At 39.3% G+C, this 16,703-nt stretch overlaps 3 protein-coding genes across 3 annotated transcripts; 1 reads left to right on the forward strand and 2 right to left on the reverse strand.

Moving 5' to 3' along the window:
- Positions 1-1,695: 1,695 nt before the first annotated feature.
- Positions 1,696-3,663, reverse strand: LOC141812008 (uncharacterized). The gene is made up of 2 exons (XM_074700097.1): positions 3,611-3,663; positions 1,696-2,831 (listed from the first exon to the last, which is right to left on the reverse strand). Exon 2 carries the CDS (start codon positions 2,803-2,805, stop codon positions 2,011-2,013), a length of 795 nt encoding a protein of 264 aa, XP_074556198.1. The 5' UTR covers positions 2,806-2,831; positions 3,611-3,663; the 3' UTR covers positions 1,696-2,010.
- Positions 3,664-12,440: 8,777 nt separating this feature from the next.
- LOC141848213 (pentatricopeptide repeat-containing protein At2g29760, chloroplastic-like) lies at positions 12,441-14,550 on the forward strand. Its single transcript, XM_074736275.1, has one exon. It carries the CDS (start codon positions 12,441-12,443, stop codon positions 14,535-14,537), a length of 2,097 nt encoding a protein of 698 aa, XP_074592376.1. The 3' UTR covers positions 14,538-14,550.
- Positions 14,551-15,190: 640 nt separating this feature from the next.
- On the reverse strand, positions 15,191-16,219 carry LOC141848361 (serine/threonine/tyrosine-protein kinase HT1-like). The gene is made up of 4 exons (XM_074736388.1): positions 16,186-16,219; positions 15,928-16,052; positions 15,660-15,839; positions 15,191-15,613 (listed from the first exon to the last, which is right to left on the reverse strand). The coding sequence occupies exons 1-4, from the start codon at positions 16,217-16,219 to the stop codon at positions 15,191-15,193; spliced, it is 762 nt and encodes a 253-aa protein (XP_074592489.1).
- Positions 16,220-16,703: the final 484 nt, after the last annotated feature.

Raw genomic sequence — 16,703 nt, forward strand, 5'->3', positions numbered from 1 at the left:
ATGAACTCAAGCTTTATTTAATAAATAAATAAATAGCAATTGTTGAACAAGTCTTTCCATGTCCAATACCGATCCCAAAAGCCAAAACTCTATCGCTATAATGGTCCCTCACTTATCCTTCAATCCAACTAATTCACTAGACAACCAACTCTATCTATGATATGCACATAATTGTCTCGTACGTTAGTACCAAATTGGATTATTAGTATCCGAATACTTTGACTATGAATTTTAATCTTTAAATAAAATATTTAAATTAAGTCTTACTTTGTGATGTAATGTGTGTTATAAGTGTGTAAGAATTGAATTGTGCAAAATATGATAATCTCACTTGGGCTTTTTTTAGTATTGTCCCAATTGATTTGGAAGGAAGGTAAATTATGAAAGACTTTGCTCTGGACCTAGTGATCCACTACATGAGGAGGTGAGGCAATCAACGAGATATTCCACATCCATTAAAAATCGACTCTTAGATTTTATTGTGACAACTTTCATGCATGAACCAACTGAGTTAGCCGTGGAAGGTAATTGTGTAAGTGTGCATGTTTAACTAAGAATTTATGAAAGAATATGCAGTATTTACCTAATGACTCAAAATTTATGAAAGTACCAAAAAAAGTTGGTATGAAACACTCAATGACTCAAAAGATGAAGAGCATGGAAGGTTGATACACCTAGAGCAGGAGATGCAAAGAAATGAGAAGGATGATATCAATGCATACAAGGGAAGAAAAATATAATGGAAGAGTACACTAGTGGACTAAGTAGGAAACACAGGAAGTAAACCAAATGACTCCATGCATCCGGAAGACAAAAAATCAAATGGAAGATTGTATAAGGTAAACTACTATGAGATGAGTTGAGTGAACCTCTAATTAGGCAATGGGTTGAATTCAATGTAGGTAGACTCAGTCTTTGAAAATTGGAGTCAAAGTTCCAAATGACCTAATTGATCGATCGAAACTTCAATTGATCAAAATTATTTTTCAAGAGATCAATACACAAGAGGACTCTTCGATGCACAAGATAAGGAGTTGACTCAATCGGAGAGATGAGCGCCCGAACATGGACTTAGGCAATCGGAGAAATGTGGAACATGATCAAGATCCAAACGAGACAGTTAGAGATCCGGATCAATCTAAGGATCGATCAGAAAAGACATTCAATCGACCAAATTCATGTCACATCAATTACATCGGATAACGAGGCCCTTTGTGAATAAATCCAATAGAACAAGACAAAGTCATCGGTCAACCATAAAAAAGACTTCCAGTCAACTTGATCGGAAGTCTATAAAAGGAACCAAAGGTGAAGATGAACACACACACAAAATTCTATTCTCCTAATACCAGCTATCTTATTCAATTACTAATTGTTTGAGGTTTCTCCTCCAAGACATAACAATTTTGAAGAATTATGAACCATGTTAAACTTGTAGATGCACTATTCATCTCCCCTACTCAACTGTATCATCATAGGCATTAAACTTGATAGTGTAAGAATTTGAGAGTCAAAACTGCGCATTGAGAAACTTGATGGTGCAATTCCTGCGAGCTCTACGCTTGAGAGTTCAATCTGTTCATTGAGAAATCAATGCACATTTCTGGATCTTATAATAAAACATAAAGAGCTCAATCATCTAAACAACGAAGTACAACATGCAAAATATCAACAATCTGTAGCTTGAACTCAAGCTTAATCAACTAAGCATTGAAGTATCCTTTCACAATATTATCCGAAATACACATGAAATATTCTTGCATATCTTGGCTTGGCCTCGAAATTAATTAACTAATTATCTCAAACACACACTAACTATTTAATTTAACTAGCTAGAGTTGCAAAATGCAAGCAACATGAAAGCATTCGATATTTGCTCAAGAAATACCACATCATTCAAGAAAGCGTGAGTTTGGACTTTAAATCTACCGCCAGAAAATATCAGATCAAGTGTAACGACACAAAGCATTCGTGAGAATAGATGTTAACTAATATGAAAGAGAAATCGCCCTACCGCCTGCGGCTGTGTCGTTTGTTCTTCCTCCTCCTGTTTTTATCATCAGAATCACTATCTGAAGCAGATTCAGACTCAGAAGAATCAGAGGATGAACTATGCCTTCTATGTCTTCTTTTCTTATGTTTCCTTCTTCTTCGCCGCTTTTCTTCTGAATCAGAAGAAGTGTAGCTGGAGCTAGATTCACCAGATGAATCTTCAGAACCAGTCACTGAAGACTCACTATCTGAATCAAACACAGAAGCCTCGCTGCTGTCCTTCTCTGAATCAGTACTAGCACGGTGCTTCCTTTTGCTCTTCGTCCCACTATTCCTTCCAATCTCCTTAGCTTGCTTTGCCTCCTTTTCTTCCTTCCCAATGTCAGGGTTGTCGATTTCATAAGACACTGACAAGGTCATCTTCAACTTAGGGTTCTTCAGCTGCTGAGTTCTAGACGGCCGAGAAATATAGACACGTTCATTCTTGCACTCGTAGGTCCAGTGGCCAGACTGATAACACTTCTGGCACTGTGAAGCGCCACCAACGGAGGAAGCAGAAGACTTCAAATCCTTCCTCTCACCCAATCTGACAGCTTTCTCCGTGCTCATTAGATACATTTGGCGCTTTGCTTCCTTTCTTTCCTGCCATCGGCTCGGTCCTTCTTCCTTCTGTCCATAGGCATTCACATTTCTGGCTGCAGCAGTAGCAGCCCGCTCCGCTTGAGCCCTACTAAGACCCTTTGCAGCTGAGAGGGCTGCTGCTTTAACACGGTCAGCAGCAGCCTGGCCCTTCTCTTCTTTCTTGCTAGACATAACGAAACTAGACCAACCAGAAACTCCTAATCACATGCATATAGAGACCTAATTGAATCAATTCTTTCACAGCAATAGAACCTATATTTATCCAAACAAAACCAAAGATTCAGCCGAGTTACTTGAGGGACAAAGATTAAAATAACTCCAATACGGGCTTGTCAAGATCGACAAGACATACAGATTAATAGAAGAAACCCAAGTTCTGAAAGGCAGAAACAAAACAGAAAAGTCAAAAAAGAGCCAGAGTGCAAACTCATAAAGGATTTAAAGATCAGTTATCCATGAATTACTAACCCGATCTGAAGATGGATCGATAAATCGGTTTTAAAAACACAAAGAAACGGATCGATGGATCGACAAGACATACAGATTAACAGAAGAAACCAAGTTCTGAAAGGCAGAAACAAAAAAGAGCCAGAGTTCAAACTCATAAAGGATTTAAAGATCAGTTATCCATGAATTACTAACCCGATCTGAAGATGGATCGATAAATCGGTTTTAAAAAACACAAAGAAACGGATCGATGGATCCACAAGACATACAGATTAACAGAAGAAACCAAGTTCTGAAAGGCAGAAACAAAACAGAAAAGTCAAAAAAGAGCCAGAGTTCAAACTCATAAAGGATTTAAAGATCAGTTATCCATGAATTACTAACCCGATCTGAAGATGGATCGATAAATAGGTTTTTAAAAAAAACACACACACAAAGAAACGGATTGAGGGATCGTTCACGTTGATGCCGTGAAGCAAAAAGGAGAAGCGATCGAAAATAGAAGAAAGGCGAGAGAGAATCAGCGTACCTGAGGCGAGAGGAGGAGCGTCGCCGAACCCTAGCGCGGATAACCTCGACAAAGATGCGGGACAGAGAGGAAGCATCCTTATCTAGCCAATAGAAAGTTTCATTTTACACCGATACTTCTAATTATTTTTTGGAATTAACCCCAAAATTGGTAATTACCTTATACTCCTTGCTCCTAAAATGCCATAGAGTCGATTGTTATCATTTTCATAAATAATTTTTATTTTTCTCCTATGCTATTAAAAAAAAATTGAATAAAAACTAAATAAATATATAATCTGGATTGATTATGCTTTAAAACTATACAACAATATCACATTTATATCATTTTACATCATCAAATTCTTTCTTTTATTATATCATCATTTAATATTTAAATAAATTTTATTTTATATTATTATTATTAATTAAGTCTTATTTAATCTTTCTTTTCTTTAAAAGATAATATATTATTATAATTTTACATATCTAATTTTAATTTTTATTAATTATTTAAATATATATTTAAATTATATATAATTATTATTATTATTTTTAAGTTAACATTTTCAACATAATTCTCATTTTTATGTACTTATGTTTTGAAATTATAAACAATAAAAAATTAATAAAATAACAAAACTCAGAAAATATTTTATAGAGTCCAACTCTATTATGAAACCAACAAACCAGCGGTGGAGGTCATGACACGTCCACAGGCTTGGACAGGAAGAGAAGCGACGCAGGCTTCTGCTGCCTTCCACCCGCCGCCGCCGCGCCCTCGCCCAGCCTTTCGCAGCAATCGATGGAGAAGAGCGACAACGATAGTGACAACGAAAGGTGGCGCGTGGATGAGGCCTCCGGCGGCACACGTCCTCCGCCTCCGGCGGCGAGCCGGTCTAGAGCCGGGCCGATGCAGAGGCGGTACAGCCTGCGGTACCCACCGAGCGGGCCACTACGGACCGGGTGGAGGTGACGGGGAAGAAATCGCGGCAGAGAAAGGAAGAAAGAGGAGGAGGAAGAAAAGGAGAAGAATCACGACGGGAAGGGGTACCGCTGTCCACGGGAAAAAAAGTGGGAATGAGTTTAGCGTAAATTTATTTGGACAAAAATCAAAAAACATCTTTTTTCATTATTACAATCATTAAAGGAACATCTCTATTAAAGGGGCGTCCCATTCCACCTTTATACATTTTACTTTTCTAAAATTATTCTTATTTTTTATTATTATAGTAATTACGGATGTATAATTACTATGATTCAACAACTACGATTTTGTATATGTTATAATTATACAATTATATCAGATATGATCTCATAACTACTATAACATAATACTAACTGATATTAAAGTTGTTATAATATATTGTTAACTGTTGGATCGAGAAAGCACTAGAGGGGGTAAATAGCACGCTTCATACTCGTTACAGTGGAAATAAAAAAATACATCAACAAAAACACAATTATTTTTTACTTGGTTCGTAACCGCGTGACTACTACTCTAAGACTCAGAGTCAGTTTGACCACTTACGTTGGGCAATCATATTCACGTTCTTCTCGAACGAGAAGAAGATTCGTTTCTTTACAATAATAGGATTCGGTAATAAACCTACCAACCCTTAGAGATTAAGTGTATAAAAGAAATGAATATAAAAGAAAGTAACAACTAACAAAGCGTTACCAAAGGCTAGATTCGTTTGAACTCGTAGCGGTTTCGCGATGTCATTGCGTCGTTGAAGCTGAGCACGTCGTCTTAGAGACTTGGATTCGTAGAAGAGCACTTGGATGATCGAGGAAAAAGTTATTTTTCAACACTAGTTGAACCTTACTTTTATAGGGTGATCCAGGCACTTGGATCCACTTCCGGGCGCCTCCATCGAAGTCTTTCCGATCTGACATCATCGTTGACTTATCCATTTTCAAGCGTCTGGAATGTTGACGTGGAAGCATCTGACTGAAGCTTTATCCGCGTCGAACTTTATCCCTTCCCGAGCGGAGCGCGGCTAGATCCCTTCCGGGCGCTTGAAAGCTGACGTGTTATGACCGCTTCGCGTGTGCCAACTCAGCTTGCCTGCTGGAGACTGCCTTTCCGAGCGCCTAGAGCACATCTAGGCGCCCGAAATCATTGATTCCGGTCAACTTCTGATTTGAGTTCCTACATCACAGAGTTAACACAAGCATAATAGATAATGAGTATGAACAACAGCTTTCTAACTGTCCGGTCTTAACTTTCGATCTCCCATGAAACCTTAAGTTGGACCGACGCCTACTGCTCTCTATCTGAGAGCGCGTCCTCACTACTCTGCTCGAGAGAGTTTACCTGATGTCAACCTTTGGTTCACCCGACTTGTTTGGACTTTTGCTCAACTAATCTTGAACCTCAAGACTTTTGCTAGACCTCCGACCCACAATCCCGTCTAAACTTCTGCCTGGTAATCTCGACCCCAAGGCTTCCCGTCCGATGTCCTCGATTTGTCAAGTCTTCCTACCTAGTTCCTTCTACCAGGACTTTCTTATTTAATCCCACCAACCAGGACTTTCTTGCCTAGTCTTAATTAGAACTTTTGAAGATACTTTCTATCCTTTTAACCCCATGCAAACTTGATAAGCATGTCAGATCACAAGTAACTTTAACTTTGACCTGTTGCCAATATCAAAACTTAGATTTGATCGCATGATGCTTCCAACACCAATAGTTGACATGTGTTGATCAATATTGATTAGAGATAAAACATTTATATTATAAGAGATATGAATTGCAATAGCCACAACACGGCCTATTAATATTTCCTTGCCTAGCTATAGTCCAACTGATCTACTAGGACTTTCCGTTGCTTAGTCATGGTACAGCTGACTCACTAGGATTTTTCCTTGCCTATCCATGGTTCAACTGATCCACTACGATTTTTCATTGTCTAATCTCTACTTAGAACTTTTCTTATTGTGCTACCTACACACTTGGTTAACCTTGTTAGATCACAATACATCTTAACTTTGACCATTTGCCATTATCAAAATATAGATTTAATTATTGGTGCTCCCTACAGCAACAACAAGGAAGATTAAAGGGCATATGGGCTCCTGCTAAACTACAAAAATAAAAGGAAATAGCGACAGACTATTTCTGTCGCTATTCGATCACTAATCGAGGTTAACGATAGATTAGCGACGGAAATCGTCCGTCGCGTAAAATTCGATCGTTGACGTCACTTTAGCAACGAAAAAAAAATTTCGTCGCTAAAATTAGCGACGGAATTATAAATTCCGTCGCTATTTAAATTTTCGTCGCTAATTTTAGCGACAGAATTATAAATTCCATCGCTAATTAGCGACGAAATTTTTTTTCCGTCGCTAATTAGCGACGGAATTTATAATTCCGTCGCTATTTAGCGACGGTATATATATATACTCCGTCGCTATTAATTTATCAACAATTAAAAAAATAAACGTTTATTAGTGACGGAATTTATAAATCCGTCGCAAATTAGCGACGGAATTTATAATTCCGTCGTTAAATTTTAAGAAAAAATTAAAAAAAATTGTTTATTAGCGATGGAATGTATCATTCCGTCGCTAATAATTTATTTTTTTATATAATTTATTTTATTTTTTTGAATTTCTTGTTTATATATCAATCAAACCAATATAATAGTAATACACTGATAACCCAACAATAATAAAACAGAACACTAATACAACATCTTAATACACACATGTCAAAATATCTGAATACAACATTAATACAATCTGAATACAATAATATCTGAATACAACACAAATCTCTAGATGCCTGATACTGTATCTAATGTCAAAATACAATAATATATCAAAAACTTATCTAAACGAGCCCAACCAAAAAAGAAGATCCTACAAAAAGATAATAAAAATAGGTTAGTAATAATTTAATTATAACAACCTATTTGAAAAATGCATGCTTACAAGTAATAACTTTAAAAAAATTAAAAGTAATAGAAATGCTAACCTACCTGGCTCTAGGGGCCATCACACGATCATATACGACTCTCGCCTGAGACCCTAGATCGTAGAGGGTGGAGCTCTTCTTCCTCCCACCGACCACATCATAGTAGATCTCATTCAACTGGTCGGTTGAGAGCTCCTGCCTCTCTCCTCCCTCAACTGCAAGCGCAGACGCCTATGTAACTCTAGTAGAATATTCAGGCTGTTTAAAATTAAATTATTATAAAATTTAAGATTAAAAAAAATAATTACATGGCGGTAATGTGGAATAAATTTAAAAATTATTTTCTTACGTCTAATGCCTGTGAGCGAGCATCAATAAAAGTGTCATCCTTGGACTTGTGTGTCTTCGTAAAAATCTCCCATCAAGTAGGAGGACGCTGTAACTGGTGCTCCTAAAAAATTAAAAATATAATTAAATAAAAATAATGACATTACTAATTAATTAAAAATATATTAATTGTAAATTTACTAAGTCCAAGGTATGCTCCACAATGAGCTGTATGTTTTGTGGATCCGGTGTTAGGGCCAGCTAGCTCGGTCTTTCTGTTGGACCGAGCTGTCGCTGCATTTGCCTGCCATCTTTCTGCTTGCCATGCAGCCCAGATGTCCTCTGGGATCCAAGATGGTCTGGTGCCCTTACTTCTGCATTTATATAGCAGATCTTTATAAAATTTGCCAGCAGCAGCATTCCAGGCGTCTTGAAACTCCCGCTCATGTCCTGACTCAAAAGTATACTTTTTATGTAAGAAAAAAAACAATTAGTGCATTATAAACCATGTAAATGTTAGACATATGTTATAAAATAAATTATGAATTAAAAAGTGCTAATAACACCAATATTTACCACCCGCCAACAACTCTTAAAACTGTCCGGCCACCTGGTGCTGCTGCCTGATCAGACATATCTATATCTGCAAAATCATAAATGAAGAAGAGGGAAAAAATGCTACAATGAATTTCTGAGGGAGAAAATCTGTTACTGCCATGTGCAAATGGATGCATGAGAGGGAAGAACTAAGGTTGTCACTGCCCCACATCACTCAGTCACCGACGGTTTCATTGAAGCAAAATGAGTTGGAATGATTTGATTCAATGGACATCAGTCGACTAGATCAATACCCTTACCTGGGTACTAGATCATCAGTCGACTGGATCATCCACATCAGTCGACTGATCTATTCTCAGTCGACTGATGTGGATGATCCAGTCGAGTCGTTTAAGCTTCTGTTCGTGGTCAGTCGATTAAAGTAAAATCCCAATCGAGTCGATTCTCTGCTGCCTACTTCTGAGACATCCTCAGTCGACTGATATCCAACCTCAGTCGACTGAGCAAAGAATCTGACTCGATTGTCGTTTGTTTCAGTCGACTAATGCAACGTACCAAGCGTGCCAGTCGACTGACCTGCCCAAATCAGTCGACTGACACGCCTGGTAAAAGAATTGAATGAACTACCAGGCGTACCAAGATTCAATTTTAACAGCAAGCAATATAAAGGTTACCAACATCGAGGCAAAACTAGGGCAAAGCAATTGCTTGCTAAAATTTTACGTCTTATCTGGCATAAATATTGAATATCTTTTAATTGCCATAGTTTGTTTTGTCTTTTGCAGCTAAAATTTTTCTTTGTCAAGTGGTGATTGGAATCAACTTGTTTCATCCCAATGGCAAAACAACTCTCAACCAAAATCCTGAGGGCCACAGCAAGTTCCATTTACAATGCAAAGGTAAGACTCAACTCAAAACTTCTGCCCAGTTGGCGATTCCATTTATATGATTCTGTTTATATGACATCTTATAAACTTTGATGTTCAGATATTGTTTACATGGTGCTTCTGATGTAAAGAAATGAAGCAATAAGGTAATAATACATGTTGCCAGTGTTAAATAATATGTCAGACAGTAGTAAAATTAGTTAGTTTCTAGACATTAGTTGCAAGGAATTAGTGTTCTGATATCTTTTTTGTGCCTAAACTTAGAAATTTTTATTAGATTTGAATTTATAGATTAGCTATTCTTATGAACCAAATGCACTATAGGGCTTATCATCAGTCCACTATATGCCATTAAGGATCAATTAAATAACTATAGTATGTTGCTTGTAGTACCTACTAAAAGCACTGTTTCCTGTTTTCATTTCTTGTGAGTTTCCATAATAATTTTTGGAAAGTATCAAGCACCCAACTAAAATGAAAGAAATTGCATATCATAGTGTATCATATATCAATGCACTAAATTCTCAAGAAGAGTGCAGCGGATTATTTGAAGAACCAAACAAAACGGGCTACAATTACAAGTTTGCAACAAATAAATTCCTACAACACATCTTAGGCAAATAGAAAACTAGAAAACATTAAGCAAATATGAAATCCATTGAATCATTACAACCTACTTAAGGTGGCTTTCATTCATCATTACAATCTGCATCATCAATATTAATATAATTTGATTTAAGTAACACAATTTGATTTAACAGTTGGAAATTTGATATCATTATCAATCCAATCCAAGCTTATAGACTTCAAATGTATAAAGTGCTTATCTATTTTTATTTGAATAATGAGATTCCTTTGCCTTTTTATCTTCATGGTATTTTTTAAGGGAATAAGACAACCAAATGCATAAGAGGTAAGACCAGATGCCGTATTAGCTGCCACCTGTTGCTTTTCTAAGCATTGGCAAGATGTCTATCTTATTACTTATTGCTTTAGGACTAAAGATATTACTATATGGATCATAAGAGCTGCCACGGATCATGACTCATGAATGGTATTTCTATTACTTTTCCCCCTCATTTTCAAAAGGTGCATTATGCATCTAGTGTTAAAATCCAAATATAATTGTTGATGGACAACCAAATATAGTTGTACATGTGCCTATAATTTCAAAACATATTCTACTTATACATCTAGTGTTAAAATCCAAATCCAACTATATTGTAATTAAGATTGTTATGGTAAAAATTACAATAGAATATTGAAGTCTGCTATATTTAAGAATCTATATTGGATCTCTGTTTGGAACTTGACCAAAGAGATTAACATCAAAAAGAGTTCAGTCAAGTTGTTTTAGGAGTGGGGCCGGTGGTGCCCTGAACTTAGATGAAGTGAGATCAGCTTGGGTACTATATCAGGAGTTCAAGCAAGGTAAATGGGTAGAGTTGGTCTTTGTAGCTAGAATTCATGCACAGGAGACACACAATGTTCCAGGTAGTTTCCCACAGATCAGTTATCATTCACATCTGTTGGATCCCGCATTGCATGTGTCACTTATCCAATGGTTAATAAAAATAGTGGGTAATTTCAGCCGCGTTAGATATCTAATTAAATAGTGGCTATCAGTCTGGTTACCTTCGGAAAGAAATTGAGCACCGGGAGAATCACAGCCGGGAGAAGCAGCCGAGGAGAGGAAGCAGCCGAGAGAAGCAGACGGGAAAGGGAGCAAGCAGCCGGAAAAGGGAGCAGCCGGGAAAGGGAGCAGCCGAGATTCTGCAGTAGGGAAGAGGGAGAAGGTTGAGCGGGAATCAGATCGCCGGAGGGAAGAAGGAACGGGTTGCAGCCGGGAGAAGCAGCGGAGGAGAGAACTCACCGGTCGTCGGAGGGAGAGAACGCGATCGGAGGAGAGTTATCACCGGTCGCCGGAGGAGAGGTCGGGCAAATCACCGGAGGAGAGGTAGGGTTTAGGGTCGCGCACGGGGAAGGTCAGGCAAATCACGATTTTAGCCAGATTTAGCGACAAAATTAAATTTTCGTAGTTAATTAGCGACGGATTTCAATTTCCGTCGCTAAACTAGCGACGGAATTAAATTTCCGTCTCAATTCCGTCGTTATATTAGGGTTTCGATGACGGAGTTAACGACGGAAATATAATTCCGTCGCTAATATCAACGAATAGCGACGGAAATGCTAAAATAGCGACAGATATATATATCCGTCGATATTTCCGTTACTAAATCATGTATTTTTTGTAGTAAATGTCTAAGATCTTTAGGCAGGACTCTTCACAAATTATTATGAAATTGACCATGTAAAATTGTTGGGATGACAGATTCCAACTTTTTATACAAGAGGATTTGTAGGCGGGAATACGATGGTGCTGAGGTTTTGGTGAAAACTCCATATCTCATGTCTTACCAAATTTATCAGCTACAGATATATTGATACTTATTTATTTATTTTATTCTCACCAGATGATACAATTGGTATTTACATGTAGTGTTGTTGCAATAGGGTGGATCCTGTATAGAGAGCCGTTGTGCCGGGGTAAAGTCCATCCTCATTTATCTCCCTTTCAGATCGCGTGGGATAATTTTGAAAGGACCCCAAAGTAAGAGTTATAATCTTTTACTTCAATATATATATTGTACTTAGTAATAATTTTCCATTAGAAGTGGGTCGATTGGGTTAAGCCCATATGAAAGGAGATTGAATTGGATATTTAGACTTTGTAAGTAGCATTTGGGAAGTGAAATCGGAGTAGTACAGTGTTCGGGATCGGGTTCGAAATTATAAGATATTCGTAAAGCGGAGTCGAAGTTGTATAATGTTTAAGAGATCGAGTTTGGAGTTTTATCGTGCTCGAGAATTGAGTTCGAAGTCTTTGTAAAAAAATGATAAATCCGAATCAGTCTCATGGACTTAATCCCTGAAAATGATTGATCCGATCCCACGAAAATTTCCCACCGACCATCTTCAAAGTCTTTGTAAGGCACGAGAATTAGTGATGTTAAATCTTGATCAATTTAATTTTCTATAATTTAAAATTAAAAATTTTAATATATATATTTTTTATTTTTTTAATAGAATAGTAGATTGACCCCAGCCAACAAGCTGTAAACTTTGTTCAAGATAGTCGAAGCTACTTGAGGCCGTCAATGGCGGCTGCAGCCCCTATCGTTCCCGCCAAGCCCGCACCGTCGCTTCCGACGCTGCTCGCCATCGGCGGCAACCACCAGGCCCTCCTTTTGCACCGATGCAAGACTGTCCACGATCTCCGCCAGATCCACGGCCACCTCATCAAGACCGGCGCCGCGCACCTCCCTTCCGTCGTCGAGAACCTCCTCGAATGCTCCGCCCTCCTCCTTCCCGACAGCCTCCGCTACGCCGTCAAGGTCTTTGGGGCATCACCTCGACCTACTACCCAAGCCTACAACATTCTCATCCGCGCCTACACACGCAACGGCTGCCCCAACGAATCCCTCGCCCTCTTCCTCCTCATGCTCGACCGCGGCGCCCGGCCCGATAAGCACACGCTCTCTTGCGTCCTCAAGGCCTGTTCCAGGGCTTTCTCGCTCCGATGCGGGGAGCAGGTCCACGCCCACGCGCTGAAGGCGGGGTTCCGCTCGGAGGAGTTTGTGGTGAATAGCTTGATCCACATGTACGCCTGCTGTGGCGAGGTCGGGCTTGCGCGGAAGCTGTTCGACGGGATGTCGACGAGAGGTATAGTGACTTGGAACGCGATAATCGCTGGGTACTTCAAGGTCGGGGAATGGAGGGAGGTTGTCGAGCTCTTCCGCAGCATGCTGGAGCGGGGAGTGGGTTTCGATAAAGTCACTCTGATCAGCGTTCTGACGGCGTGCGGGAGGCTGGGGGATCTGGACTTGGGCAAATGGATAGGTGAGTATGTCGAGGCGAATGGGCTTAAAGAATGCCAAAATTTGGTCACTGCTCTGGTGGATATGTATGCCAAGTGTGGAGAGGTGGAAACAGCGAGAAAGTTGTTCGACGAAATGCCTCATCCCGATGTCGTCGCTTGGAGTGCCATGATATCAGGTTACACGCAGGCAAATCGGTCTCGCCAAGCTCTTGCCCTTTTCCATGATATGCAGAAGGCTATTGTGGAGCCCAACGAGGTGACCATGGTCAGCATCCTTTCTTCTTGTGCAGATTTAGGTGCTCTTGAGACCGGCAAGTGGGTGCATTCTTACACCAAAAGAAAGAACTTTCAATTCACTGTTAATCTGGGAACTGCGCTGGTGGATTTCTATGCCAAATGCGGGTGCATGGATAATGCACTCGAAGTGTTCGAAAATATGCCAACCCGAAACGCTTGGTCTTGGTCGGTGCTGATTCAGGGCCTAGCGAGTAATGGGCAGGGAAGACAGGCATTAGAGGTTTTCTCTTCGATGCTGGAAGTGAAATTTATGCCAACTGACGTGACTTTTATTGGTGTTCTATCTGCTTGCAGCCATGCAGGCCTAGTCGAGGAGGGTCAGGTTTTTTTCGATAACATGAGCAAAAAGTATGGTATTAGTCCTAGGATTGAGCACTATGGTTGCATGGTTGATCTCTTTGGGCGAGCTGGTTTGATTGAAGAGGCATATTGGTTTATCAAGAGCATGCCCATTGAACCAAATGCCATTGTCTGGAGAACGTTGTTGTCTGCCTGTAAAGTTCACAAAAATGTGGAGTTTGGCGAAGAAGCATTGAAGCAAATCGTTAAGTTAGAACCCAGGCATAGTGGTGACTACATACTTCTTTCAAATATTTATGCATCCGTTGGTAGATGGGAGGATGCAGTAAGATTGAGGAACCAAATGAAAGAGAAGGGAATTGCAAAAGATCCAGGATGTAGTTTGATTGAATTGGAAGGTATGATCTTTGAGTTTTTTGCCGAAGACAGTTCTCATCCTCAATCAAAAGAGATATATGACAAAGTCAATGAGATAGTAACAAAGATTAAGCTGGCTGGTTATGTGCCAAACACGGCAGAGGCTCGGTTAGATGCAGATGAGGATGAGAAAGAAGTCTCAGTTTCCCACCATAGTGAGAAATTGGCAATTGCCTTTGGACTGATGAAATCTCCTCCTGGAATTCCCATTCGAGTGTCAAAGAATCTCAGAGTATGCACTGATTGCCACTCAGCAACTAAGCTGATCTCGAAGGTCTATGAGAGGGAAATCATCGTAAGAGACCGTAATAGATTCCATCACTTCAAAGATGGATCTTGTTCGTGCAATGATTACTGGTAAATTGAATGCAATATCTGGTCTTCTGATTATTGATAAATTAAATGCAAAATCTGATATCAGAGTTGCTGTTTCTACACATCCAACATGGCCTAGAAGCACTTGAATCGCATATATGAAGTGTCTTTTACTGTGAAATATTGAAAAGTACGTATGATGCCTTCAGGAAGTATAATGATTAATCGAGTTCTCAAGTTAGATGAAGATGCAAGATGGTTCATTTTTCTCATCAATAAAAAATTAGAGTTGTTGATGCAAGATGTAGGCTCAAAATTCATTATGTGGGATGAGAATAGAGCCTTTGAAGCACATATGGGATTCTTGCTGTCCTAAAGAGTCTTAACTACCGAGCAATCAAATATTTGATATTTCTTTATTAATCAGCTAGGAAAAAAAGGGCAAGATTTCTGCTTTTGAATAACTCTTGTTCTTCCAAGTATTCCAGCAGCAATCAAACTTATGCAACAATCACAAGATCAATCTGTCAATACATTTGAAACAAATTGTAGGGCCTTCCTTGATCTTCTCTTTGAATGGGGATCAGTAGCAATGACTGATGCAGGAAAAACATCCTCTCTATTTTTTCTCTGTTGTTTCTCTTTGAATGGGGATCAGTAGCAATGAGTCCAATGACTGATGCAGGAAAAACATCCTCTCTATTTTTTCTCTGTTGTTCCTTTCACACTAACACCAGTGTTGCTAGACTTGGGCCGAGCTGGTCGGTTCAACCAGTTATACCAGGAAATGGAGGCCGATCTGATTCGGTTGAAACAGCCAAAGAATCCCAGTTTAAATGTTTTTTTGGCCAGTTCAACAGGCAAATCTTTGACTGGGTGGGATCCATCTTGAGCTTCCATTGGTGAACTTGTTCCAGGAGAATCAGGCGATAAAACAAGATTCTGAGAACTCATGGCTCCGTCAGGAAACACTTGTTGAGGTGGTGAAATGATGGGTAGGTATTGCAGAAGCATCTGAACAATCTGGCTGAAGTCAGGTCTTGTACTTGGATCCTCCTCCCAACAAGAAGTTAAGATCAAAGCCAGCTCTTCAGGGAGGTCATCTGTACTGGGCCTGACATTCTAAACACAGAAAAACATAAACTCTCACTTCAAACAACAAGACTACCTTGCAGCACAGTGAGCCAACCTTGAAAGCAGCTGCATAGGCAGCTTGCAGGTTAGACATGCCTTCAAATGGAAGCCGATTACTAAGCATCTCCCACAAGACCATTCCAAAGCTGTAGACATCCACCTTGTGATCATAATGTTTCTTTTCACCACGCTGTAATGTTACGTTGTTGTATAACTTGAAAAGGAGAAAAGATTAGCAACCAAATGATAACTGGTAAGATTCAGCTGCAGGATAGCGAATTGTAAAAAACACTGAGAAGTACCTCTGGAGCCATCCAACGGCATGTTCCAGTTTCAGCAGTCATAGCCTCTGTTTGTGTTTCTTCTCTTGCCAGACCAAGGTCCACTAGTTTGACGGTTCTCAGATCTGTAGTCAATAGCAAGTTGTCTGCAACAGAAACAAGTATCAGAACGTCGTCCAATATTTAATGCCTGATGAAACTAGAATTAGCCTAAGAAAGGACGGTGATGGGATCCAAGAACTAGAAGTTGGAAGCATGAAGAAGAATGTTTTTATTCACCAGTAGAACCTGAAAGGAGGTTTTGTGCAGTCATTTCATATCAAACAATGAAGCAGTCTTAAACAGACTTAGGAAGTCAGGCTCTTCACAGTTTCTTGTTGATAATTTCTTTCTCAATGACACACATTTAGTTGGGGATATAACTATTGTGACCTTTGGAGAATCTACATTTGTGTTTCTGATAATAAAACACAGCAGTACTGTCCCAATTGAATGATTAACAAACTAGAAGAACAACACTCAATAGAGCATTCCTATTCAGAATTTTTATGTGTCGTTTTATACTTTGGCTTCCATGATTAGCTTCCAGAATTTTTATGACTAACTCACTGGTTTCCATGATTAGCCAAGCCAAAACAGAAAGTAATGATACAATTTAGTGAAACGACCGTGTGCCACCAGCAAGAGCAAACAGGCTTCAGATATTTTGTGGATATATAATTGTTCCGGCTAATACACTGTGGATGATTATGTCATCGATCAACGAATTGCTGACGTATATGCTCATCAAAGATAGC

This window comes from Curcuma longa, chromosome 17 (genome assembly GCF_044706935.1).
Source record: "Curcuma longa cultivar G26 ecotype Majalengka, Jawa Barat chromosome 17, ITB_CL_G26_1.1, whole genome shotgun sequence".
In the NCBI taxonomy this organism is placed as follows: Eukaryota; Viridiplantae; Streptophyta; class Magnoliopsida; order Zingiberales; family Zingiberaceae; genus Curcuma; species Curcuma longa.

What these genes read in the sequence shown, in the direction of transcription:
- LOC141812008 (XM_074700097.1), bottom strand. Translation starts at nt 2,805, where the DNA reads ATGTCTAGCAAGAAAGAAGAGAAGGGCCAGGCTGCTGCTGACCGTGTT.
- LOC141848213 (XM_074736275.1), top strand. Translation starts at nt 12,441, where the DNA reads ATGGCGGCTGCAGCCCCTATCGTTCCCGCCAAGCCCGCACCGTCGCTT.
- LOC141848361 (XM_074736388.1), bottom strand. Translation starts at nt 16,219, where the DNA reads ATGACTGCACAAAACCTCCTTTCAGGTTCTACTG. An exon ending in CCTCCTTTCAGGTTCTACTG is followed by an intron (nt 16,053 to 16,185) that starts GTGAATAAAAAC and finishes TTTCTGTTGCAG; the next exon opens with ACAACTTGCTATTGACTACA. An exon ending in TTGGCTCACTGTGCTGCAAG is followed by an intron (nt 15,614 to 15,659) that starts GTAGTCTTGTTG and finishes TTCTGTGTTTAG; the next exon opens with AATGTCAGGCCCAGTACAGA.